Source organism: Eleutherodactylus coqui, chromosome 13 (genome assembly GCF_035609145.1).
Source record: "Eleutherodactylus coqui strain aEleCoq1 chromosome 13, aEleCoq1.hap1, whole genome shotgun sequence".
NCBI classification, from domain to species: Eukaryota; Metazoa; Chordata; class Amphibia; order Anura; family Eleutherodactylidae; genus Eleutherodactylus; species Eleutherodactylus coqui.
Genome location: NC_089849.1, coordinates 50,505,594 through 50,531,135, shown reverse-complemented (window position 1 = coordinate 50,531,135; position 25,542 = coordinate 50,505,594). Strand labels below are relative to the sequence as shown.

General features: G+C 42.9%; 1 protein-coding gene across 4 annotated transcripts in view; it reads left to right on the top strand.

The window, feature by feature from the left end:
- Window positions 1–24,395, top strand: part of LPIN3 (lipin 3) — a 69,334-nt gene extending 44,939 nt beyond the window's left edge. For all 4 annotated transcript variants that reach the window (XM_066587718.1, XM_066587719.1, XM_066587720.1 and 1 more), the window contains 16 exons: window positions 523–630; window positions 4,620–4,722; window positions 5,234–5,414; window positions 6,031–6,115; window positions 11,159–11,298; window positions 11,808–11,901; window positions 11,995–12,064; window positions 12,141–12,233; window positions 12,587–12,642; window positions 12,767–12,863; window positions 15,478–15,626; window positions 16,281–16,367; window positions 16,553–16,705; window positions 17,728–17,839; window positions 19,897–20,000; window positions 21,103–24,395. In XM_066587718.1, the coding sequence (XP_066443815.1) occupies window positions 523–630; window positions 4,620–4,722; window positions 5,234–5,414; window positions 6,031–6,115; window positions 11,159–11,298; window positions 11,808–11,901; window positions 11,995–12,064; window positions 12,141–12,233; window positions 12,587–12,642; window positions 12,767–12,863; window positions 15,478–15,626; window positions 16,281–16,367; window positions 16,553–16,705; window positions 17,728–17,839; window positions 19,897–20,000; window positions 21,103–21,256 (1,786 nt within the window). In that variant the 3' untranslated portion in view covers window positions 21,257–24,395. The remainder of the gene's footprint in view (window positions 1–522; window positions 631–4,619; window positions 4,723–5,233; window positions 5,415–6,030; window positions 6,116–11,158; window positions 11,299–11,807; window positions 11,902–11,994; window positions 12,065–12,140; window positions 12,234–12,586; window positions 12,643–12,766; window positions 12,864–15,477; window positions 15,627–16,280; window positions 16,368–16,552; window positions 16,706–17,727; window positions 17,840–19,896; window positions 20,001–21,102) is intronic.
- The last annotated feature ends 1,147 nt before the right edge of the window (window positions 24,396–25,542 follow it).

Below are 25,542 nucleotides of genomic sequence, written 5' to 3'. Positions count from 1 at the left end.
CGTCGCCGTGTGTGCCCTATAATCCAAAACCATACATATTTTATATCAAAACGTCCAAAACAAAATGAGGAACCCGGTCCCATACTTTTTTTAAGCGTAAATATACTAATTAAAAAAAATAACTATAAATATTAAATCATTTTTTTAGCTTTTTACCCCCCATAAAACTAAAAAACAGAAGAAAAAAAAAGTTTGTGAAAAAGATATTAAAAAAATCACCCTATATGTCACAGAAAAAACAATGCAGAAAAAATAATTTTGGTAGCTAAGGGGGAAAAAAAATCCGGCAGTAAAAGCATCACATGGGTAAAATGCCTAAAAAGTGTCTGGTCCTTAAGGTACAAAACAGCCTGGTCCTTAAGGGGTTAAAGGGTTCTTTATCAAAGAGATCCCATTCCGCTGTCATTGACTTTATAACATTTGCAGATTTCTTTTTACCTATATGAAAATGTTACTACGTTTGTATCCAGCCATATCTTCACCATACTGACTGTCTTCTCTGCCGTATCTCATTGTTTCTAGTGACTCCATGTACTTCTCTTTCTCGGAGATCCCAGATGACATTTCCCCATCACAGGCTAAGGATTTCCACACCACTGCTGAAGAGAATCTCTTTCAGTCATCCACAAGGTGATACATGAAGGCTGACTGTATGAATAGTTGCAATGAAGCCGTCATGTCTATGAGAGCACTAGTCTCCTGGGTGTATGATATTGTTTAAGTGTTATTTAACCGTTTCCAATCCACTGTCTGATGTGTTAAGACATAATGATTTAAGGCTGTACAGCTCCGATGTTGCAAGACGTCCGTCGGGGTTCTCTTACTGTATATTGCCAGCCTCTCTGCTGTTGGAGCCTATCCATCATGTCACCTCATGCAGTACTGGCTTTAGCCAGCAGATAGCGCAGTTGTATAATGGCAGAAGAAGAGTAAGCCCCTAGGAAAACCAGGATACAAATTGGATTGGAAAGGGTTAATTCAGTTAGCCAAAATCTCCGACAATAAGTATTTGGGGAAAAGGATGGCAGATTGGACTTGTTTAGCCATTTGTTGCCCATTGTCCCTTAGCTTCTCAGTACAATGTATGACTGTGAACATGAGGATGTAAACTTTCTTAGGATACGTTCACACATAGCTGATCCGCACAAAGATCCATTGTCAAAATTCACATAAATCGGTGTGGATTTTGACGCAGACCTGCAGCCGATTTCGCCATTTCTTTTGAATGGGTGAAGTCTTGCTGTGGACTGGGTCAAAATTAGTGTCAAAATTTGCACCAATTTTCTGCTGTGGAAAATCTGCACCAATTCCACTATATTTAAATGTAGCCTTAGGCAGGGGTGGATTAAAGTGACCATGGGCCCAGGACTGTTCACACAACATGGGCCTCCCTCACACACAACGTACCCCCAGTAGAATATTCTCTAGTAAAACATCATGTAAGCAGGCACAGCAATAACCATTTGGGGCGGATTTTGGTGTGGATCTGCGTCAGATTTAACCCCTGCAATTGTGCAGATCTGTACCAAAGTCCACAGCAAATCCGCACCACATAGTGTGGATTTTGGTGCAGATTTGCTGTGGATTTTCCCGCTATGCAACATCCACAGCAAATCTGCCATGCATGAACTTGTCTTCCCCCCAAAATTATATTTATTCTATAGGACAACCTTTATAATGTGGTGGACTTAGAGCGGCTAAACGTTAGTATAACTCTAAATAATAGTCACCATATAATGCACTGAAGTACAGGATCTACATAGTAACGATACGTTAAAATCCACAACAAAATCCGAGTCCATTCCACATTAAAGACTATGTCAAAATCCACACTATTGTTGCAGACTTTGGTGTGAATCCATAGCTGATTTCACCCTTGCAGTTGCTCACTCTCTCTGCTCATCCTCCTCAAACTGCTTCAACCCCCCATCAACTTTTCAGTGCCTCTGATAGTAATAGTGTGCTTACTGTAGCCCCACTTAGTAATAGTAACCTCTTCAGTGGCCCCGCTTCATCCTCTGTGAACTCAATTAGTAGCAGCATTCTCAGTGGCCCTAATTAGTACTAGGGCCCTCTCTGTGCCCCAGAACAGTACAGGGAGAGTGGCAATAGTAGACAGTCTGCCTACACTGCTAAACTTCTGGATGCAGGGAGAGAAGTTGGTTAAATTTTTTATTACCGTGTTTCTTAAAAAATAAGACCCTGTCTTATATACATTTTTGCTCCAAAAGAAGTGCTAGATCTTATTTTCAGGGAATGTCTTATTTTAATTACCTAACAGGTTCAGTCTAGGCCCTTCCCGCTGCTCTCCAGAGCCTCGACACGGTTCCTGCAGTCCTCGACCATGTACATGGGATCACTTTCTGGTTACGGGATTTATAAATCTCGCCTCCACGACACAAAGACTGTGATTGGTTCTTTGAGCGCTGCAGTGATTGGCTGACCCACAGCACTCGAAGAACCAATCACAGCCATCGCATTGTAGAGGCAGTATTTATGAATTGACTAAGTGGCGGCTCAGCCAATATATAAACCCCACATCCCCGAAGCGATGACTGTGATTGGCTAAGCAGCACTTAAAGAAGCAATCACAGCCATCGCATTGTGGAAGCAAGATTTATGAACTGACTAAGTGGCTGCTCAGCCAATTCATAAATCCCGCCTCCTTGAAGTGATGGCTGTGATTGGCTGAGCAGAGCTCGAAGAACCAATCAATGCAGCTCTTGAAGAAACAATCACAGCCATCGCTTAGTAGAGATGGGATTTATGAATCCCATAACCAGGAAGTGATCTTGTGTGGGAGGCCGAAGACTGCGAGAACCGTGATGGGGCTCTGGAGAGCAGCGGGAAGGACCTGGACCGAGCCTGCTCGGTAATGTATTCCTGTTTTTTTAATGTACTATAGCTAGGGCTTATTTTCAGGGTAGGGCATATATTTCAAGCCTCCCTGAAAATCTTGAAAAATCAGGATAGGGCTTATTTTGGGGGGGTAGGTATTATTTTCAAGAAAACACGGTACACGCAGCCTTCCTTCTCTATGGCACAGGAGCTCACAGGCGCACAGCAGGATATCAATCTTCTCCACAACATTCACTATTCTTTAAGTACTTGGGCTCGGAAGGCGGAGGAGTGATGATGTCTTGCTGTACACTCGTGAGATCCCTTGCAGCAGAAACAGAAGGCTGTGAGAGTACTAAGGTGTTTAATCCCTTCCTCTGTCTACAGCTGGAGGTTTAGCTGTGCAGATTACAAGAGGGGCGATTGGAATGGCCGTGGCCCCCTTGCAGTTCCCTACTATAATCTACTTTAGGGGTTACACTTGTGCTGTCTTTTACCATTGGTCAGCTCCATCTATGAAGCTAAACATCGAAAAATGTGGAAGTGCTGGACCTCACACATACGCAAACGGCGCTGAATAGAACCCCTTGACTATTAGGGGTTCCATCCGGCTGCCATTATACACTCTGGCCGTTATGCATTCTGGCATCCTAGATTTTAATGTTAATCCATGAGGCTCTGAATGGAGCCTCTGACACACATGTGAATAAAGCCTTATAGTTAAAAAACATAAACAATTGTTCAAGCTGTTGAAAAATGGAAAAGACTTAAGTAACAAGTGATGGTTAATGCGCAAAAACACTTTAATATATAAATCTAGTAGTCTACAGACTGTTATATGGTTGGCGTTATTGATTATTTAAAGGACCACTCCATGAATTTTTTTCAATCATTATGCAGCTAGCCCCCCACTATAAATAAGTCAGCTTGAGTTACCTTGGTTAGTTATTCCTTTCTATCTGAAACTCCTAGCCTCTTTTTCCTCTGATGGTCATGTGATATCAGTTCTGTTCAGCTCAGATTTACTTAGGGTTATGTGTCCAGTTCCTAGTCAGTTTCTCAGCCTGTGTGATGCTATTACATGGACCCTACCACAGAAACTGCCTAGAGGGGGAACACATTTCTGTCACAGTTACAGATGATGATCACACAGTTATAATGGAGGAGATCACAGCTCATCCTCCTAACTGTATTTTTATGCTCTGTAGCTTATTTATAAGAATATAGAAGGTGATGATAATTAAACTGTCCACCCCCACCAGGCAGAAATGGTATAGCCTTTAGCTAATGATGTGTTGATGGATCATAGGATTGATGTGGAAGTGAAAGAAAAAAATCTCACCACCAGATGTTTTCTGATAAGCATCAGACGGGATGCTGTACTGGAAGTGAGGGGAGCAGGCATGGAAAAATGTGTTTTCGCCAGAGTGGCCCTTTAAAGTCAGCTAACGGAAAAGGAACAACTGCTGAGCAGCTTTTTGCTAAGTGTAAATAGGGTCACTCAATGTTTGAGCGATTGCATGCTTACAGTAAATGGAGGTGGGTAGGCCAGAATGATCCCCAGCCCGCTCCATCTCCATTCAGTTGAATGACTATTGGTCCTGTGTGAAGCACTGGAGTGAAAGTTACTGGGTCGTCTGTTGGACACTGCGGCGTCCAACAGTTATCCTATGTGCAGGGGCTATAGCTATATATGTCCGAACAAATAGAGATAAGATAGGCTATAGCTTTAGTGTCTCTGTCATTTAAATAGGATTGTGTACTTTTTATCTTTTAAATAGCCGCTCACCCTCACCCAATAGTGACTCTGAACTGGAATTGAGGGTTCCTGGGACACCTCGCTCCGAGAGCTGCATAGAATGGGACTGGGGAAGACTCCCACAGGTGAGGAAAGATCTTTCAATCACTCCCTTGCACTCCATGAAGGGATTGTTCCACAAAAAGAACTTATCCCCTATCCACAAGATAAGTATCTAATCAGTTAAAGTCCAACCACTGGGACCCCAGTGATCATGAGAATGGGGGTTCTGATTGGGCCAAAGTGAATGGAGCAGTAGTGCACATGTGACCGAACACTGCTAAACATATATGACCCTCCATTCTCTGATCAGATACTTTTTCCCTATCCTGAGGTTAGGAAATAAATGCCTTTTTACAGTGAATGATCATCATAAACAGGCAGTTATTTATCTATGGATGACTGCCTGTTAACTGTGAATGGAGGCAGATGGATGAAGTGATCTTTGGCCCGCTCACCTCCATTCATTGAGCAATCCTTGAGTGATTATCACTGGTACGACTGTCAAGCACTGAAATGCTTCACCATTGTATCTTCTGAAAAGACCCTAAGTTCTTCCTAGTTCACTATGTTACAGTCATTTTTTTTTTCTATCAGGTTTCTTGGGCAGATTTGGGTCCTCAAATATCCCAGTCTCTTCCACCCAGTCCAACCAGGGAGCTTGAGTTATTTCATCTCGCCTCAGCAAGTCCTGAGCTTCCTGATCCAACAGAAGAAGTTAATGCTAGCCAGAGTGTTCCAGAATCTGGAGAAATGTCCATACCTCCAAGTCATAAAGGTTTGGATCTATTAAGACAAATGCCATAATCCAGACTTTTCTTCTCCTCCTTTTATTATATTTTCTAATATTTGCATTTGCTGCCCTCATTAAATAGAGGTTCACAGAGACAAAGCATCATCTCCAGAATGCGGTAACACAAAAACTAAAAAAATCCTTAACACCAGAATAGGCTTGTTCCTTAAAGGGATTGTCCATAAGTATCATATGCTGTTAGTGCAACCAGAAGAAACTCATCCTACGATGTGAGAAGTTATAGGCAGCCAGGAGGGGTAAGGGGGCGGGGCCAAGTTGGGCAAAACCCAACACTATACTGCTCTGAACAGTGTTGCAATAGGCCCCACCCCCACCAGAGTCTCGCCCTCTTCTGCCTCTGGGCTGCACATTAATTCCCCCATCCTAGGACTAGTTTCCAGAGACCATGGCATTGTATCCTTCACTATAACTGTACTAGCAAAGACAAAATACAATGCTATGAAAATAACACGTCCCCCTCCAGGAAATCAGACATTGGAATGATCAGCCAAAAGATCATTTGGCCAACAGCTGTTCCATGTTTTAGGCTGTTTTTCTTAAACACTGCTGGTGTAATTCTAATATGGTTTATTATATGCAGATGTGGTCAGTGAACTTCCTCCTTTGTATCCTGATGATGTTCTCTCTCCCGACTCCCAGGAAATATCACTTTATTTTCCTAACAGGTAAGAGATAGAAATTATAGAAGGCAATTTCATAATTAAAGACAAACCGTCAGCTGTCTTGACTTTTATGGGGTCCTTTCTTGACCCCAGGAAGTTGGTGCAGGAGCACTTTTTCTTAGAACTCTACGTTGTTCCGTTCTTCTGTTTATTCCGCCTATAAGTGTATTTAAAGAATTGACAACTGGATGTTCCCATTTCCCTTGACAATAGTGTGTGTCCCCACACAGTCTGACAATGCTAGTACTGGTTGGAATGGTTGTCCATCTGTTCTTACATTTCTCAGGAGGAATAACATGAGCAGCATTGTTGTTTAAGAGAGAGACGACTTATAATCTGGATTGTCAAATTTAGTAAACCCAGTTTCAAATGCCTTATTAGAGCATTCTGAGTTAAAGTGGTTATCCTACCAAAAACATTTATCACCAACCCAGAGGATAGGTGACAAATGTATGAGCTCTAAGACCCCTCAGGATCACAGAAATAGCGCATTGAGCTCCCATTGTCCATTTTTTCGCCGATGTACATTCTTGACTACTGCTGTATTCTATGGGACTGAGGGAGATAGCCAAGCACATGGGCATAGAATTCCAGATTTTTATAATCTTCTTTATTACCTCCCTGAGTGGTGGGTTAACAGTGTCTATTAACTTGTGTAAAAGTACCTTTACAGGGGAAAACTGTGAAATAAAAAACACACTGTGAATGTGAAGAAAAGTTACAAAAATAAGTTAAAAAAAATACAAAATGAAATACAAATATATGGTAACACAATTCCTGAAGTAGTGTGAGTGTAGTGCTCAGTCAAAGCCACACTGTCAAATAGTTTTATATCAAATAAATAAAAAAGGAAAGTGAACATCCACAGAAATAAGAGGCAGAAAATTATGATTTATTCTACAACTCCAGAAGAACATATCTGAGAACCCTATGTTGTGAGACTATTAATCTTCTTGTTTGCACATTGCATATAATATTAGCCGTGTAGCTCATATTTACATAAAGGGCATATTAGGGCTGGTTAGCAGGTTCCTGAATAGGATCGCCCTTGTCAGGGCGGTTGTCCCAATTCTCACTAGGCAGGACACTAGTTTATAAGGTGTCAGTAGGGTAAGTTACCAATTCAGGACTTGACCTATTGGTTCCTTTGAGATCTTTAGCTTACCACTTCTGAAGGTGTATATTTGTATTCATTGTGGTATGTGTGGATTTGTAATTTTTATGAATTAAAGGTTATGGTTTAATTGTGGTTTTTTCTGTGAATTTACTATTTTTGGACGTCTATGAATTATATTGTGGTATTCTGGCTCTGGATTTCTCGGTTCTGTGATTTGTCCTATCTGTTCTTTTCAGTATTTCACTGAGGCAGAGTAGCCTAAATTTATCTTAAGCCCTTTCACTGTATAGATATATAATAAAATATTGATTCTTTATTAACTTAAATCTTCTAAAAACACAGGGCACTTGCAATGGTCCCATAACCCTCACTAGGAGAGGAGGGGAACAGTAACTTAACACGACACACACATATAACTCTCAGACACAAACAACATATATGTCTCTGGTAGGTAAGGACCTACTCTAATGGAGATCAGCTGCTTTTCGTCTTAATCTATCTCACTGCAGTACAATAGATATCTGCTGTGACAGATCAATTGCTTAGTGTGTTGATAATAACTTATTCATCTCTAGTGCTGATATGATACTAGGTTGAACTATTAGTTCTCCCAGGCTTTGGTTCAATATGTTACTAAATTGTGTAATAAATTCTCGATTTGACGCGTTTCCCTACTGCTCTTAGTAGTTCATCAGGAACCCCCTAGCCCATGTAGAAGGGGTAACCATTCATCATACGTTAAAGGGGTTGTCTCACGAAAGCAAGTGGGGTTATACACTTCTGTATGGCCATATTAATGCACTTTGTAATATACATCGTGCATTAAATATGAGCCATACAGAAGTTATACACTTACCTGCTCCGTTGCTAGCGTCCTCGTCTCCATGGATCCGTCTAATTCTGCTGTCTTCTGGCGTTTTTATATGCGCTTGCGCAGAAGGGTCTTCTGGCTTCTCTTCGGTCCGGCACGAGCGGCGTTCCGCTTTAAATTGCTATTTTATGCCAGGGGGGTGACAGGGGGAATGAGGTAATGTAAAAGTTTGATGTTTGCCGCGAGACAACCCCTTTAACCCTCATACATTGAACACAGACGCAGCGTGGTGAGTGGTAATTCTGAGTATACTCTCAGGGTAATCTGCTGATAATTTTCGCTAGCAAAGGCAAATAGGCAGATAGATTAATCGAACCATGGCGCATTGGACATCATATGGTAAAGGCTACATCTACCCACGAGGTAAGTATATATCGGCTGGGTGACCTTGCTGGGATTCACTGATGTTTGAGTATGATTTCTCACAGGACAAACACGACTGATATATTACTATTAAAGAATGCACTATACAGTGTACATTCCCCAATCCCAGCGTAATATGTCTCATTGGGATACTGCTCCTTTTTTCCAATACCTAGGGCCTCGTGACCTTCCAGATATACGTTGCCTGTACTAGACCCTAGATTAGAGGAAGATAATCTTGGTTTGCCTGAACTGTGAATTACCCTATATAGAGTGGTCTATTCTACTATTTTTCAGTGAGCCTAATGAAGTGCCCTAAGTCCTCAGTTTGCCCAATTGATGGATAGAGAGATTATTAATAATAATACACTTTATTTGTATAGTGCCAACATATTCCGCAGCGCTTACATAGACAGGGGATACAGAAAGACAAAAGTACAAACATTACAGAACCACGGTTACATAGTAATCAATTGATGGAAACAATAGGGGTGCGGGTCCTGCTCCAACGAGCTTACATACTATGAATAGTGGGGTGATACAGAAGGTAAAGGGGCTGGAGATGTGCACGGTATGGGGAGGTGGACAGTGAGGGGTGATATACACATAGACAATGGTCAGACATTTAGCCGTGTGACGGCAGAAACAGTATGACTGCAGGAGCGGTTTATGATGGCTAGCAGGGATTGCAGTCAGTAGGTCAGGGAGCATGTTATCAGGCGGAGTACAGAGGGGTTTGTTTAGGGTATGCGGTATGCCTCCCTGAAGAGGTGAGTTTTTAGAGCACGCCTGAAGTTCTGCGAGTCCTGGATTGCTCAGGTAGCCTTTGGTAGTGCGTTCCAGAGGACCGGTGCTGCTCTGGAGAAGTCTTGGAGGCGGGAATGAGAAGTTCGAATTAAAGGGGCGTTCAGTCTGGTTTCGTTAGCAGAGCGGAGAGCCCGGGCTGGTTGATGGATTGAGATGAGGGAGGCGATATAGGGGGGCGCTGCACTGTGGAGGGCTTTGTGGATGAAGGTGGCGAGTTTAAATTGAATTCTGTATTTAACGGGCAGCCAGTGCAGTGACTGGCACAGGGCAGAGGCGTCCGAGTAGCGGCTGGACAGGAAGATGAGCCTGGCTGCCGCATTCAGGATGGATTGGAGAGGGTAGAGTCTGGTGCAGGGGAGGCCGATCAGCAACGAGTTGCAATAATCGAGCTGGGAGTGGATGAGGGCAACAGTAAGCGTTTTTAGCGTGTCCACAGTGAGAAAAGAGCGGATGCTTGCGATGTTCTTGAGGTGCAGCTGACATGTTCGGGCCAGAGATTGGATGTAGGGGGTAAAAGAGAGATCAGAATCAAATATGACTCCAAGGCAGCGGGCATGTTGTCTAGGAGTTATGGTGGCGCCACACACTGAGATGGAGATGTCAGGAGGAGGTCGGTTAATGGAGCGTGGAAATACCAGCAGGTCAGTTTTAGAGAGGTTTAGTTTTAGGTAGAGAGAGGACATGGTGTTAGAGACAGCGGACAGACAGTTAGTGATGTTTTGGAGTAAAGGTGCAGAGATGTCCCGGGAAGAGGTGTATAGCTGGGTGTCATCAGCATACAGGTGGTATTGGAGGCCAAATCTCCTGATGGTTTGTCCAATAGGGGCTGTGTAGATAGAGAAAAGAAGGGGGCCGAGGACAGAGCCCTGGGGGACCCCAACAGCAAGGGGAAGAGGAGGGGAGGTAGAGCCAGCAAAGGAGACACTGAAAGAGCGGTCAGATAGGTAGGAAAAGAACCAGGAGAGGGCAGTATCCTTTAGGCCAATGGAGCGTAGCATACTGAGGAGGAGTTTGTGGTCAACAGTGTCAAATGCTGCGGAGAGGTCGAGGAGGATCAGTAGGGAGTAATTGCCCCTCGATTTGGCTGTCAGTAGGTAATTGGATACCCTTGTAAGGGCAGTTTCTGTCGAGTGTTGAGGTCGAAAGCCAGACTGTAGGGGGTCTAGGAGAGAGTGCTCTGATAGGTAGCTTACAAGGCGGGAGTAAACCAGCCGTTCTAGTAGTTTGGAGATGAAGGGGAGGTTTGAGATGGGTCGGTAGTTGGCAGCATCAGTCGCGTCCAGAGTCGGCTTCTTTAGCAGTGGGGATATGATGGCGTGTTTGAAAGAAGAGGGAAAGATGCCAGAGGTCAGAGAGAGGTTGAATATAGTGGTGAGATGGGAGATTAATAAAAATAAAATAAGGTAAAGCCTGTGGCCTTGATGGTAGACCACAGGTATATTTTTATTTCTCTCTCTCAATCTACTGGGCAAACTGAGGCTTAGGGCACTTGATTGGGCTCACTAAAAAAATACTATTAAGGCTATCTCGACATTTACTAGATAGGAGTAGAATACTCAGTATAAAATGACATAGAAAACATTGGCTAACACTGTTGCCTTACATCATTGGTTTTTCACCCAACCATAGCAATATCTCCATAGTTTGTACTTTTTGTGTTTTTATGTTTCCTTTGGGAACTTGTTTCTTCTTCTAGTCCCAAAAGGTACAGATCCACATTAAACATGCCCTAGCTTACTTAAAAAAATAGGGCCATGAGACTTGAAGCTGCTGTGGAGTCAGAAACTGATATAAATAAATCCATTTTCTGAAAACTGATGTGGAATGTTGCTGATGCTTTACAAAATTAGAAAAAGCAAATATATATATATCTATCACTTTTCTACAGTAACCCGCACCCCCCACCTCCACCTCTCTATAACAAGGAGGACTCAGGGCAGATATCAGAAGACAACATGGAATCATCTTTACCTTCTGTGGAAATGTCACTCTGTGGGGGTCTTACAGACTCATGGAATATCCCAGAAGGTATAACTATTACAAATAGTATAGATAACAGCACATTAAAGAGGACCTGTCAAGGGATAAAATCAGTGGGGCTGGCTGTATGGCTTGGCACCTGCAGCCATGCTGACTCTGTCCCCCTTTTTTTACTTTATAATATCCACCCCACCCCTCACCTGGATGGACTCTTCATAGGTCCAGTTAACAGCACTGTCAAGGGTGGTAAGTCCTCAACGCTCTCTGTTAATGATTGACATCGGACTGTCAATGAAGTCTGATGTCACCCATTTACAGTGAGCGGTGGGGACTGCCCACGTCACACATCGACAGCACTGGGAGTTGGATATAAGAAGAGCCCCTCCATGTAAAGGCAGGGGAGTATGCAAAAAAACTGGGACAGAGTCAGCAGGACCATAGCTGCTGAACCATGTAGCCAGGCCCGCTGATTTTATCCCATGATAAGTCCTTTTTAACACATGCAGTGCCAAACATCAGGACTCCTAATGACTTCTCTGTCCTCTCTCTATATTTAGACAGGTTCCTCAAGTACAAGGTTTCATTCTCAGATTTCAGCCAAAACCCTTCACTCATAGAAAACCCAAGATTGGTATTGCGAATACACAATAAGTGAGTACAGTTATTTCTTTTCTTCTTTTTTTCTTCTGAACTTCTTTTTTTTACTATTTCTTTGCTTTACTTGTTTTCTTTCATGTTTCCCAGGTTCTACAACTGGGCAACTGCTGCCCCAATTCTTCTCTGCATGCAAGTGTTCAATGAGGTGCTATCCCAGGTAGTATAGGTTTTATCTGGCACTTATGTTCTTTGTATCTCTCCATTATTAACCCATTTTCTGCATGTTCTTGAAGGGAATGATTGATCAGATTGCTCAGCAGAAGATGCCACCTCAAAGTCGAGGATGGTGGTTTTCTTGGCGCAGAAGGAGCTTGCCTAACCCTCCGGTGAGACATTTTAAGATTTGCAATGGGAAATATAGTGCATATTTAATACATGGTCATTCCTGTGCTCTACTGCCCAACATTTCCCAGTTCTATAGCATACACTACTTCTCTGGATCTCTGTCCTTTTATTGGCCTGTCCTAGTTATCTAAATACTTCCCCCTATTTCCTTTCACTAGCTTACTGAAAGTAAGCCTACTAGTAGCCTCTCATTACTTAATCTGACGTCACCTCTTCACTTGGATTACTCATGCAATCAGCTCCTTTGGGTTTCCCATATTTTCCTTTATTGCCTCGTCAATATACCTAGCTCACTCTTACCACACGCTTTCTCCATCACTCCCTCCTCAAACAGCCAATTACCAATCCTAATGAATATATGGAGCAGGATGAAGAGGGCAACACTAAGCGGTGAGTGTGTCTTCATATTACACATTTCTTCCTCTCTATGTCTACTTCACTCGTCTCTCTTCCGTCTTCTTTGCTTTTTCTTCCTTGTTGCCTTTTTTCTATTGGGTCCTACCTTTCTACTTAGGTTGAATGAGAAGATAGAAGATTACAGGAAGTCCTCATTAATTCCCATACAAACTCGGCCATATCGGAAATCCCTGCGGTTGACATCTGAGCAGCTGGTAAGAGATAGCGATAAAACCCATTGTGCATTTGTACGGTCAGGATTTTATTTTGTAGATTGACCTGTTTTCTTACTGGTAAATCTTGGCTGGTTTAGAAGTTATTTCCACATTGCCATATGTGTTAATCTGTTTTCCTCTTATGAATTTAAGCCATATTTTGCCACACCCTGTTGTGTGAAAGAAATTTTTAAATGAATTACAGAGATGGGGGATTAAAATAAAGAGTAAATTTCCCTTCAAACATCAGTATATAAACTGTTGCCAACCCTGTAAACCATCATTCACATTCCCTGATGCGGCTCACAATGTAGCATATACCATAGGAGGCCCTTTAATATTGATGTAGCCTTGATTGGATGTAATCCCATGGACCCTCAACTTCTAGACAACAGTGCTAACCTGTGGACTGTCATCCATGGTCGTACATTGATAGGCCACTTGATTAGAGACACCTGCCCTTTCCTGATTGGATAGAAAGAAACAGTGGGAGCATTGTGATTAAATTGTGAACCATTCGCTAGTGTGAAGAAAGGATCTTCTAGGTTAAAAGTTTCCAGGGTGTGCCCTGTTATATTGTGGGTACCCAGTGCTGCTATTTCTTACATAACTAGATTGACCCGATGTTCTCTATGGGAACATAAAATGTTTGGAACAATGATTGTTAATTTTTTAAGAACTGTTGAGTGATAATTCGGCTTGAACTGTTCGCCGTGCACGGCTTGGTGTTCCACGTTTTGGGGACATGGCAACAGTCAATTAGTGTATATTACATGTTGGTATATTACATCACTTTCTATAGTATATGTTACTGTGGGGCCCCCAATATATTTGTGTATTGTGCGGTAATATCTTGTATCACTGGTATGCTCTACAGATTGCATCTACTACAGAGAGAGAATACAGTCGGAGAGCTGTAGAACCCCTATATGCCTACGTGTAGCAGAGCTGAGTGTATACCTGCGCTTTGCAGAGCTGAGTATATACCTGCACGTAGCAGAGCTGAGTGTGTCCAGCTGCGTGTAGTACAGCTGAGTGTGTCTAGCTGCGCGTAGCAGAGCTGAGCGTGTCTAGCTGCGCGTAGCAGAGCTGAGCGTGTCTAGCTGCGCGTAGCAGAGCTGAGCGTGTCTAGCTGCACGTAGCAGAGCTGAGCGTGTCTAGCTGCACGTAGCAGAGCTGAGCGTGTCTAGCTGCACGTAGCAGAGCTGAGCGTGTCTAGCTGCACGTAGCAGAGCTGAGCGTGTCTAGCTGCACGTAGCAGAGCTGAGCGTGTCCAGTTGTGTATAGCATTGCTGAGTGTGTCCAGCTGCGCATAGCAGAGCTGAGTTTGCCTAGCTGCGTGTAGCGGGGCTGAGTGTGTCCAGCTGCATGTAGCAGGGCTGAGTGTATTTACCAGCGGGTAGCAGAGCTACAGTAGGAAATGTATACTGTAAAACCACTAAAATAAACCCTAGCTTAATAAAAAAAAAACACATACATCACTTAAGAAGCGCTGTCAGCTTTGGCGCATCTTCTCCTGGGTACCCGGCAGTTCTTTCTGGTCAGGGATTTGTAAATCCTTGCCTCCAAGAAGCACTGCCTCTGATTGGCTGAACGCCACAGTGCTCAGCCAATCAGAGCCAGCGCTCGATGAACCAGTCACAGCCATTCATTGAGTTGTCTCACCCATGTGGAAGCAGCTTTATGCTGCATCCGCATGGGCTACAAAATCTCACTACAAAACATCGCTCATGTGAAAGAACCCATTGGAAACCATGTGCTTCACATTGTAGTAATGTATTGTAGTTAGATTTTATAGCCTATGCGGATACAGCCTTAGGCCTCTTTCCCACGAGCGTATATCGGCCCGCCGTTTTCATGGTTGGCCAGCATACGCTGTGATCTGATGCATTGGATTCCAATGCATCAGATCACATGGCCGTATTCCCGTGACATAAAAGCGCCCGGCTGTCCAATATAGTGTGGCTGCTAAACTCCCTCCCTCTGTTCTCCTCCCCGCTCACTCTTTGCAATGGGAGGAGGCAGAGCTAAACACTGGACCGTCCCGCCTCCTCCCATTGCTGCTTTGAACAAGGGGTGGGGGTGGAGCTAGGCTTCACCCCCTCCCCCCTAGTCCACAGCCAGCAATAGGAGGATGCAGGACAGGGCGGAGCTTATCTCCACCCCCTTCCATTGCAAAGAGCGAGCGGGGAGTAGAGCAGAGGTGAGGCTGCGAGGGGAAGGGAGGGGAAAGGGGCAATGGCATGGCAGCCTCGGCGTTAGATTTGTGTGCCAGTTCACAAGCTTTAACGCCACAGATGGTATCTCATGGGAAAGAAGCCTTATAGTGATGTTGCATTGCTACAAAATCTTGCGATTTTGTCACCCATGTGGAAGAGGCCTTATGTTGTGTAGCATATAGGACAAACTTTACAAATTTCCATATCTTGCTGCTAGGAGTGTTTAGAAAGCCTTGGAGGGAATTAGTTGGTGGAAATGGGAAGTGCACCATTGCCATCTCTATTATCCAACCCTGTGTCTACTATCATGTTTCAAGCCTCCAATAACCTTACACTGTTTTGGGGGGCGGCACGTTATTCTTACAATGACTGCGGTCTGGTTCTCTCTTTAACAGAAAAGTTTAAATTTAAACAATGGAGCAAATGAAGTGGCTTTCAGCGTCTGTACGAAGTTCCAAGGCACATGTCGCACTCGAGCGCAGATCTACTTATGGGAGAGCACAGACCACATCATTATCAGTGACATCGATGGGACCGTTACTAGGTCAGTGCTACAAACACCTTCTTCATTTCCAATATTGAGAAATTATTTTCTTTTGTAGGTCTCATGAATATATAGTTGCAATCAAAATTATTCAATCCTCCATTGTAGATTAGGTTTATTTGACAAATTTACAAATGTTCAACTGTTTGTAAAAAAAAAAAATAATCAAACTTGGTGATTAGGGAAAAGTTTGTTTGCAAAACTTTTTCAGACAGCTCTTATCTCTAAGCTTCCTTCACTCCCCTAATGAACTCTGATCTGAGCTGTCAGTGAGAGACGGAGACTTGGGCACTTTTACACAAGCCAATATATCGCTCATATTCCCACAATCAGTGAGAATCTTAATGATTATCGTTCAGTCTAAAGGCCCATTTAGACACGATAATCGTTGAAAAAATGTGTTTTGGGGGTTTTGCTAACAGCTGAAAGTTTGCAAATTTGGCAAATAAACCTAATTTGCGATGAGGGATGAATAATTTTGATTGCAACTGTATAATTACACTACTAGCAGGAAGCTTCTCATTCCATACTCCTTGCCAGACCTCTTCTAAGAAACAAGAATGCACCTGAGGAAATGTGAACCCCAAGAAAACCTCATTATATAAGAACCATGTCTATTTTCTCACTTATTCTCTTAACTACTATTGTCCTCAGGTCAGATGCCCTTGGTCACATTCTGCCACAGCTTGGAAAAGACTGGACACAACCTGGGATAGTACAGCTCTACAATGCGATCCACATGTCAGTATCATGAGCAACAGTCTCTCTATTTCCTGCCCATAGTACATAATTAAGTTGTTCAATAACCATATCTGCTGTTATTTAGTCACACTTTACATTGATGCTTTAATCTCGTTTCTGCTGTTATTTTTATTCCAATTTTGCCTCTTCCCTTGCCAAAATACTGAATATGCCCTTGTGTGCAGGAATGACTACAAGTTTGTGTACTGCTCGGCACGCTCTGTGGGGCTAGCAGAAATTACCAAGAACTTCCTACAAGGTGTTAGTGAAGGCAGCTTCAACCTTCCACCAGGGCCTCTCCTTCTGTCTCCAAGTAGCCTGTTTGCAGCACTTCACAGGTATATATAATAAGATTAGCCATATCCTCTGTCTGTCTGGACGTTTTCTTCATGCGCAGTTTTTCTTCTTCATTTCAAGCAGTTCCAATTAATTTGTTCTTTAATTCCTACTAACATACATTCAATAGGCAAACAGAAAGTAGAAGACATATGGAAGGGAGTGTGTCTGCAGAATCTACTTATATAGAGTTTTTGCTATGCAATGTGGCAACACGGGGGTTACTGAGTACACCAATGGTCACTTTTACTCCTCTGTTAGTTTATTCAACGTAAGTTTTAGCAGAACAGAAATGACTGGGTCTCCAGACAAATTATAACATTTGCAAAGTCCTTTCAATTTAATCCTCCACAGTCCCCAGGAGAAGCAATTAAGTCCACAGCTGCCAAACAGTAACAAGTCCGTTCACCTTCACAGACCTGTAGTAGTCCAGAAGCGCAGCCCATCGCCATGCCGTAGCATCTCCAGACCTCAATCCCAGGGCCAGAGTTCCCCAAGTGTCCTCCCAGGACAACGTCTCTCCGCCTGGTCACAGCGTCTCTCTCTGCTTACAACAGGAGTCAGGTTGACCAGAAGTCTGGTCACAACACAAGTCTGGTTCTCCCAGACACACACACCTCTCTCCTCACTTCCACCTGTCTCTTTACATAGCTTGCTGGGTCAGGTGGAAGATCTGGCCTGGAGTAATATTGGACCGATCTATATCACAGAAGCTAACAACCTCTGTGACATATATCTTCCATTCCATACCATACCTGTGGGTGTTTTTCCTTTTTCTCTGGCACCAGAATGCCTGTGTGTTGCCCCCTACATGCCATTCTCTATAGTGCACCTCTACAGCAACCATAAAAAATATATGTCTGTTTAGGAGTTGAAGACAGAAAACAATGGATTTTTAATTAGGACTATTTAATTGACTTAATTTTTTATTTTAAATGCATTGAAAAAATGGTGGTAAAGGTGGATCTGCCCTTTAAACCTCTGCTGCCCCCCAGGTATACTAATGTATGTTTCTTTCTTGCAGGGAGGTTATAGAGAAGACCCCAGAGCAATTCAAGATTGCTTGTCTCTCTGACATACGGCAACTCTTCACAGACCCTTACCCTTTTTATGCTGCCTTTGGCAACAGACCAAATGTGAGTAAAACGGGCGTGTTCGAATATTGAACATACACTATGTTGACGAAAGTTTCCAGGCACACATAGAAGGTGATGAAATTCGATTTTTATCCCATTTTTCAATACAGTGTTGGGCCGTCTTTGGCCTCAATAACTGCAGCAACCCTCCTTGGCACACTTTCCACCAAATTCTAGTAGATGTGTGGAGGAATTTGCCTCCATTTCTCGAGGAAGACTTCAGATAATGGGTGTGTTGGGCATGCACGAATATAGCATTCTAGTTTGCTCCAAAGATACTCGATGAGATTGAGATCTAGAGTTTGGGCTGGCCAACCTGACCTGCTCCTCAACACTGGGTGCTGTATGACATGGTGACTGGTCATGTTGGTAGAGACACGAAGCTGTACCAAAGTATTGCCACAGGGTAGGTAGTGCCACATTATCCAGAATGTCTATGTACTCATTAGCTTGACAGTGGCCTTCACTATATAGATAATTCCAAACACTTGAGCATCAATCAACAAGGCACACGATAGAGCGTTTACCAACATCAGGATAACCTCTCAGGTTTGTTACATGATAGCCAAATATATTAATTATAGCCCTATAAAAAGATATAGTAATCAATGCATCACATGACCTTCATAAACAATCACTGACATTACTATCACATAGAAAAATATAAACATCCTATGTTGATCCAAAGATGGATACCATACACCGGGTATCAATACATCCCCTTCACCTGACAGCACAGCATTGGTGGTTGTCCCAATACTTCTGTCAACATAGTGTAGTGTGTAGAACAAAGACTGAGCATATAAATGTACAAACTTTCTATATGTTGTTAATGAGACTGTCTGGTGTAGAAAAAACCCATTCAGATGGGGCATGTTCTCCACTTCTACCTATTCTTCCAGAGTCCTGGAGAAACGCTACAAAGACTTAGTTGTGCATTACATGGATAACTCATTAATATCAATGGAGACTAAGTAGTGATCCATGTCACCCTATTATGCCCACAGGCAAGGCATAGTAGGATAATGCTGAAAGCACAATAGACTGCATTACTGAAGAAGTGCAGTATATTGTACAGGTGATCACATATTCAAAGTTCCCTAATTAAGAAAAAATGAAATAAAACTTTTTAACAAAGATCTTAAAAATATAAAACAAACATTGATGATATTTAAAAAATCCAGACGGCGATAAATTAAACATCGCAGTGTCTGTAACAATTTCACATTGTTTATCCTGCATGGCAAATGCTGCAAAAAAGAGCCAAAATTGTTTTCTTTCGCCGCTCCAAAAATGGAATAAAAAGTGATAAAAGCGCCATATGAACGTCATGGTAGTGATCATACTGACTGGTAGAAATCATCATGGCATGTTTACTGCACAGTGAAAGCCGTAAAAACGTAACCTAAAAAACAAAGCTGGAATTGCATTTTCCCATTTCAAAAAAAGCTGAAGGTGGCCCAATTTTTTTTCTGGAATTGCTTTACAATGATCAGTGAAAAACGGAGAGTGCGCACAGATGTCCTCCATGTGTGCTCTGTTCTTCTTGTTTTGCACACCATTGACTTGAATGGGTGACTGTCGTCCAAGAAGTTGGACCAGAGTAGGAAATGCTGCAATTCTTTTATAGTCCATATAAGAAAAAAAAATGCATATGTGTATACCCTCATTGACTGTAATGGGTCAGTGTGCAGAACATATATATATGTATGTATATATAGCATTTATATATAGCATCAGTAGGAATAAAGAAGAGGCGAAAAGACACACGTTCTATGCTTTCTGTATGTGCCTATAAGGTAAGAATAGTGACAAACAGAAAAGAATCATTGACTCCAGGATAGAAATCTGGGCCTCGATTAGTGCGGGGGATGCTGAAACTCTATATGACAAGAGAGGACGGCTGTGGATTGTATGTAAATGTATGTGTGAGAATGGAGCAGAGAAATAATGCTCTCCTCTCTTGTTTCCCTCTCTTCATTTCCTTTTTTGTCTCCAATCACCCCCACCCTTCTTCCCGCTCTTCTGTACTTGTGCCAATCACCCACTCACCGCAGGATGTCGTAGCCTACAGGGAAGTGGGGGTTCCAGAATCCCGGATCTTCACTGTGAATCCAAGGGGAGAACTGACCCAGGACCTGAATTTCAGCTTTAAATCCTCGTGAGTCTATAGGATGTCAGCATGCAGAGGGTTGTGTTATACAGTTTAAAGTGTCCTCATCCCCATTTCCTTTTATGTCAGCTTTCACTATGTTTATATTCACATATTTTGCTTAGTTGATCTGAATATATCTAGACAGGATTGTATGGTCAACCTCAGATCAGGGAAGTATAAAACCAATCAATAATAATATTAGGCACCACTTTTTCGGATACGATCATGGCCGGCCTTAGCTACATGCAACTCCTGTGGTTGCAAGGGGCGCAGGCTACCAGCCTGTAGGGGGACACAAGGGAGATGTAGGCTTGGAGTGATCGTACCCTTTAGGGCTGCGCAGCCAGATGATTTTCTTACATGGTGTAGAGTCTTGTGGAGCTTTATAGATCATCCTCCTCCTGGCTATGTTTCCTCCCATCTGATGTTCCAAGGCACCACTGTAAGCCCATAGCTAAGTTCTGCTACTGTATTTATGTACTGAGCTTGGTTCTGGTGCTGTAGTTTATTTTATGAACTTGGTTTTGATAGAGTATTTATGTACTGACCTTGGTTTGGGTGCTGTACTTATGCTATGAGCTTAGTATTTTGTATATATGTTAGGAGCTTGGTTCTGGTGCTGCATTTATGTTATAAGTTTTTGCTTCTTGTGTTGCCTTTATTTTATGAGCTTGGTTTTGGGGCTGTACTTATGTTATGAGCTTGGTTGTAGTATTGTATCTATGTATTGAGGTTTGTTCTTGCACTTATGTAACAAGCTTGCTTCTGGTGCTGTCATTATGTTTAAGCATTTCTTCACTGAGCTGCTATGGTGTGGGTTTGCTGCTATGTGCACAAGACAGACTGCCTATTGGTGCAATATACTTTTTCTTTTGACGGGGAATGTACATTCAGTAAAGGTAGCCTATTGTTTATAATGTTGGCAAACAAGGTTCATGCTGGACTTCTTTTTTAATAAATGTTTGGTAGGGAAGGGTTAACAAACGCTGAGCCCCATTTACATTTTTGCAATAGGATCCTACGCACCTGGATATGAGATCCCATAATCAAGAGTTCTTTGTTTTCATTCCTTCCCGGCTTCACTTGTCGTAATTTCCTTTCATTCCAGGTATGCAGCCCTCAGGGACTTGGTGAATGTCATGTTTCCCCCTCCATCCTCCCAGTCGGTCTCGGCTCTGCTCACTCAGGAGTTTAGTGACTTCTCGTTTTGGAGGGATCCACTAACAAATCTTAGTACAGAAGACATCGAAGATGTATCCTAAGAAGAGGACGTCGCTTGACATCCAATAAAAATCTAATGGGCATCCTCCACTGTAGTCCAATAAGCTCCTCACACTACAGCTAGTATTTCCACTAAGGAACGCACACTGTATTCTCACCAAAGCCTCATCGTACAAATGGACACCAGATTTGTATATGGATCCAAAGACTTTTATTACTTCACAAATAAACAACTTTCTCCTTGCCGACACATACTTCAGTCGGAATCCATAAAACAGTACATATCATAATCACAATCAATATCAACCAAAGTACAAAAAAAAGTACAATACAGTCTGAACGTTCTCAGGGGTTCTGCCTTCTGCAGATTGTATGGAGAAATATTCTACATCTTACAAGCCTTCAGATACACACAGGATCAATGACGTCAGACAAGACTGCAGCTCGCTGCTCCTTCCTGGAGGTTAAGAGCTACTTGGAATGTGAGATGAAGGAAGTGTTTACATTAGGGGTGTCATGGGCGGCTGACAACCAGAGAATGTCTGCACTATTTATCCTGTCAGCGACCCTTGAGGCAGCTAGTGTGAACGGCCCTGATTTACAAGTCTATGGGGTAAGAGAATGCACTGTTGGAGCATATGAACCCTGCATCACGGACATAAAGTCCACATTCTTCAGCATGAGACTTTTGAAAGCTATATTTAAAGTGCTCTTGCCATCTACATGGAGTGGAGGAAGATGCTTGCGGGGGAAATTACTTTCGTTGGTGTTTTATACACCGGTCTTAACCCTTTCCAATCCACTGTCTGACGTCTTCCTACATTCTGATTGAAGCTTGTACAGTTCCAATGTCGGAAGACGTCTGACAGGGTATTCTTACCGTCTATTGCCAGCCACTCTGCTATCGGAGTCTCTCTGGCGCACACACACTGGCTTTAGCCAGCAGATGGCACTGTAGTATAACAGCAGAAAGAGAAAGCCTTTTAGGAAACCCTGAATCCAAAATTGGATTGAAAGGGTTAAAGGAGTTGGGCCAAGATATAAAGTTACCCTCTAACTACAAGATAGAGGGTAACATTATGATCATTGGGGATCTGACCACTGGGAACTCCACTGATGGGAGCCACAAAGGTCCCCATGTGAATAGAGTGGAAGTTGCCGTTCTGGTCAGTGGGAGCATCGGAGGTTGCCAAGCACTTAGACTCGGGGGGTAGGAAATAACTTTACATATTGGCAAAACCTAGAAGGTAAGTGAGGAGACTGATAAGGCAATCCATGCCCCTCTCGGAGATATGCAGATAGGGAAGATGGAACAGTACATCTGCAGCGCCATCTATTGGAAGGCAGTATTCCTGCAAGTCAGTGTTAGAGCTTGTAGACAAGCTTTGTAATAATGACTGTGAATTGTAAGCCAAGCCAAGTACGGCTTATACAAAAGTATGTAACATTTTTTACGCCAGAAGTCTGGCACACGGCCCTACTCAAATTCCACTTTAGGGGTGCGTTCCCATGTCACTGATTTGCTGTGTAGATCTGCAGCAGATTGCACCCCTTTAAATTGAATTGAAAGGGTGAAATCTGCTGTAGATCTGCACTAAAATCTCTGACAAAACCTGCAGCACATGAACATGATGTGAATGCACTCATCACAGAGCAGCTCTCATTTTCCAAAAGCAGAATACAACATGAAAGCTGTGTTGTGATTGGTTGGAATGGGCCACAAAGACAAGCTTTTCATTTTAGAACTATTCACAAATCACCCCCGTTAATGTTTTACAATGCAGTGATATTGTCATGCCCCATCATGGGCTGCATTGCCATGCACAGTGGTTCATGGGAAGAGTATGGCCTCTGCCTAGGTAAGCCTGAAAGGCGAGTTGTAGTGGCTGTAGCTATTGTGCCCCGATATAAAATACACCGGCACAACTTTATACTACTTACACAAAATGGGCCTCAAAGTGTAGAGGCAATAAGGCCAGTTTTCTTTTAGACCGTTTTGATAAAGGAGTAGCATTAATATGTTTTTGTAAGTCTGAAAACTTTAAGTTGCCAGCAATGGTTGTGCCTATCGGAATGGATTGAGTTGCATCGTATGTGTGGCCTTATGTGCCTTTTAACACTTTCCAATCCACTGTCTCATGTCTTCCTACATTCTGATTGAAGCGTGTACAGCTCCAATGTCCGAAGACGTCCAACAGGGTATTCTTACCGTCTATTGCCAGCCACTTCGCTGTCAGAGCCTCTCTGGCGCACACACACTGGCTTTAGCCAGCAGATGGCACTGTTGTATAACAGCAGAAAGAGAAAGCCTTTTAGGAAACCTTGAATCCAAAATTGGATTGGAAGGGGTTAATATGAGGGCTAAGAGGTTTCAGTTAACTGACTGATTCTAAAGAGGTTGAGTGAAGGTTGCAGCCCATAGGTAGCAATAAAAATGACCCTGGTGCACAAGAGTCAGGCTGCCTTCACACATGGTGGAAATGGCTTCCCGTTTACTGTACAAGCCATGTGGAGGGGATTTTAAAAAATCCCCTTCACGCGGGGTAGAAACGTTTTTCGAAAACGAATACACATCGTTTTTGAAAAACACTGTGGATTGTAAAATCCCCCTTATGCCTATTAATGCTGCGGTATTCAGCCCTTGTAATAAAAGGCTTAAATTCTGCAGCTGATCCGCAATTAAAAATGCATCCAAATCCGCACCGAAATGGTGCAAATTTGGCCGCCACGATTTTACCTAAGTGATTGCGGGATCCGTTGCTCATGGCACCTATGAGCAAGCCCAAGTAGTACACTCTTTGGAGTGGGATTGGGTTTGGACTGCAGTCATTTAGGTACATGCAGTTGTAGTATTGTCAGCAGCACATCCCTAATTACGTGTAGAGATTTGCTGCTGAAAACACTTTTTTTTATGCTCACATAAAAGATGCAATTAATGATAAAAAGCCTATTTGTTGCCTTACCCCTGTGCATGTTTACACGGCCAATGACTGGTTGAACAATCAGACTTACGAATGCTTGTTCCCTGTCATCGGCCCGTGTAAATAGACAAAAACACAACTTTCTATTGACATCTCTGATATAATCTCATGAGCCAATTGACCTTTTTTTGTCCTTTCTTACTTTGGTTTAGCGCTTCTGAAGTATACAATAAATTCCTAATTTATAGAGATTTGTGAATACTGGAAAATTGTGATGTTGCTCATAGAAAACGTAGGGTAACATTGTAAACCACACTCTCATTAGGACAAAATCCAAAGGGTTAATTTGAGTTTTTGAAAAATGGGCATGCTTACTGACCAACAGACCCTTGAGGAGCAAACCATATATGAGGATTGAATGTTACTGCTGTATATGTATGCGAGAAACGTGTATGTGTGCCAAGAGAGCTGCAACCCTCTGCATTCTAGCAGTGGCTATTGTAACTCTGCCTGCGTGAAGATGATTATTTTGTCTTTATTGTTGATTGACATTAAGGCCCAATGTCCTTGATTTGATTTGCGGAATCCGCTCAGGGCACCCTGGAGAGCAAGCCGCCCATATGGAAACATGGGCATCCGGAAATGAAATAAAGCATGCAGATTTGATTTGCGTCCCTTTTGGTCCAGAAACAAATCACAACATGCTCCATTTCACTGCGGATCCGACACGGACAGCTTCCATTGAAGTCAATGGAAGCCATTCGATCCGAGAGCCGTGTGGACCATCCACAGTACAGAAAACTCGGATGTTTAGAGGTCCGCTTGGACGCCGCTGCCTGCCCGCACAGGTATGCAGGGTCTTCGGCCATGGGCAGGGTAAGATTCCACTGCAGGCTCCTACATGCAGAATTTGACCCACCCATGGACATGAAGCCTAAAGGGCCTGTCCAGTTGTGAAGTATTGATGGCCTATCCTTAGGGTAGCCATCAATAGTAGATCAGCAGGGGTCCTGGACCCCAATGATTACATAAAGTACCTCCCAACTTTTTTGACTGGTCAAAGATGGACGCTTATGTTTCAATGTGTGAAAGGTCAATTTCCCATGTATACAATACATGTGAAAAGTTTGGGCAGACCTTTTAGTTCCACGTTTTTTTTTTTAAATTTTCTACATTGTAGATTCATTGAATGCTAAGGAGGAGCACATATGGAAATAAGTAGTAAACAAGAAAGCGGTAAACAAACCAGATTATATTTTAGATTCTTCAAAGACAGTCGCCCCCTTTTGCTTTGATGACAGCTTGGTACACTCTGGCATTCTCTCATGCTGAAAACACACTGCCATATGCACAAGTACACACGGCAGTACGGTGCGCAGTTGCATCAGAACGAGGAAGATTTTCTT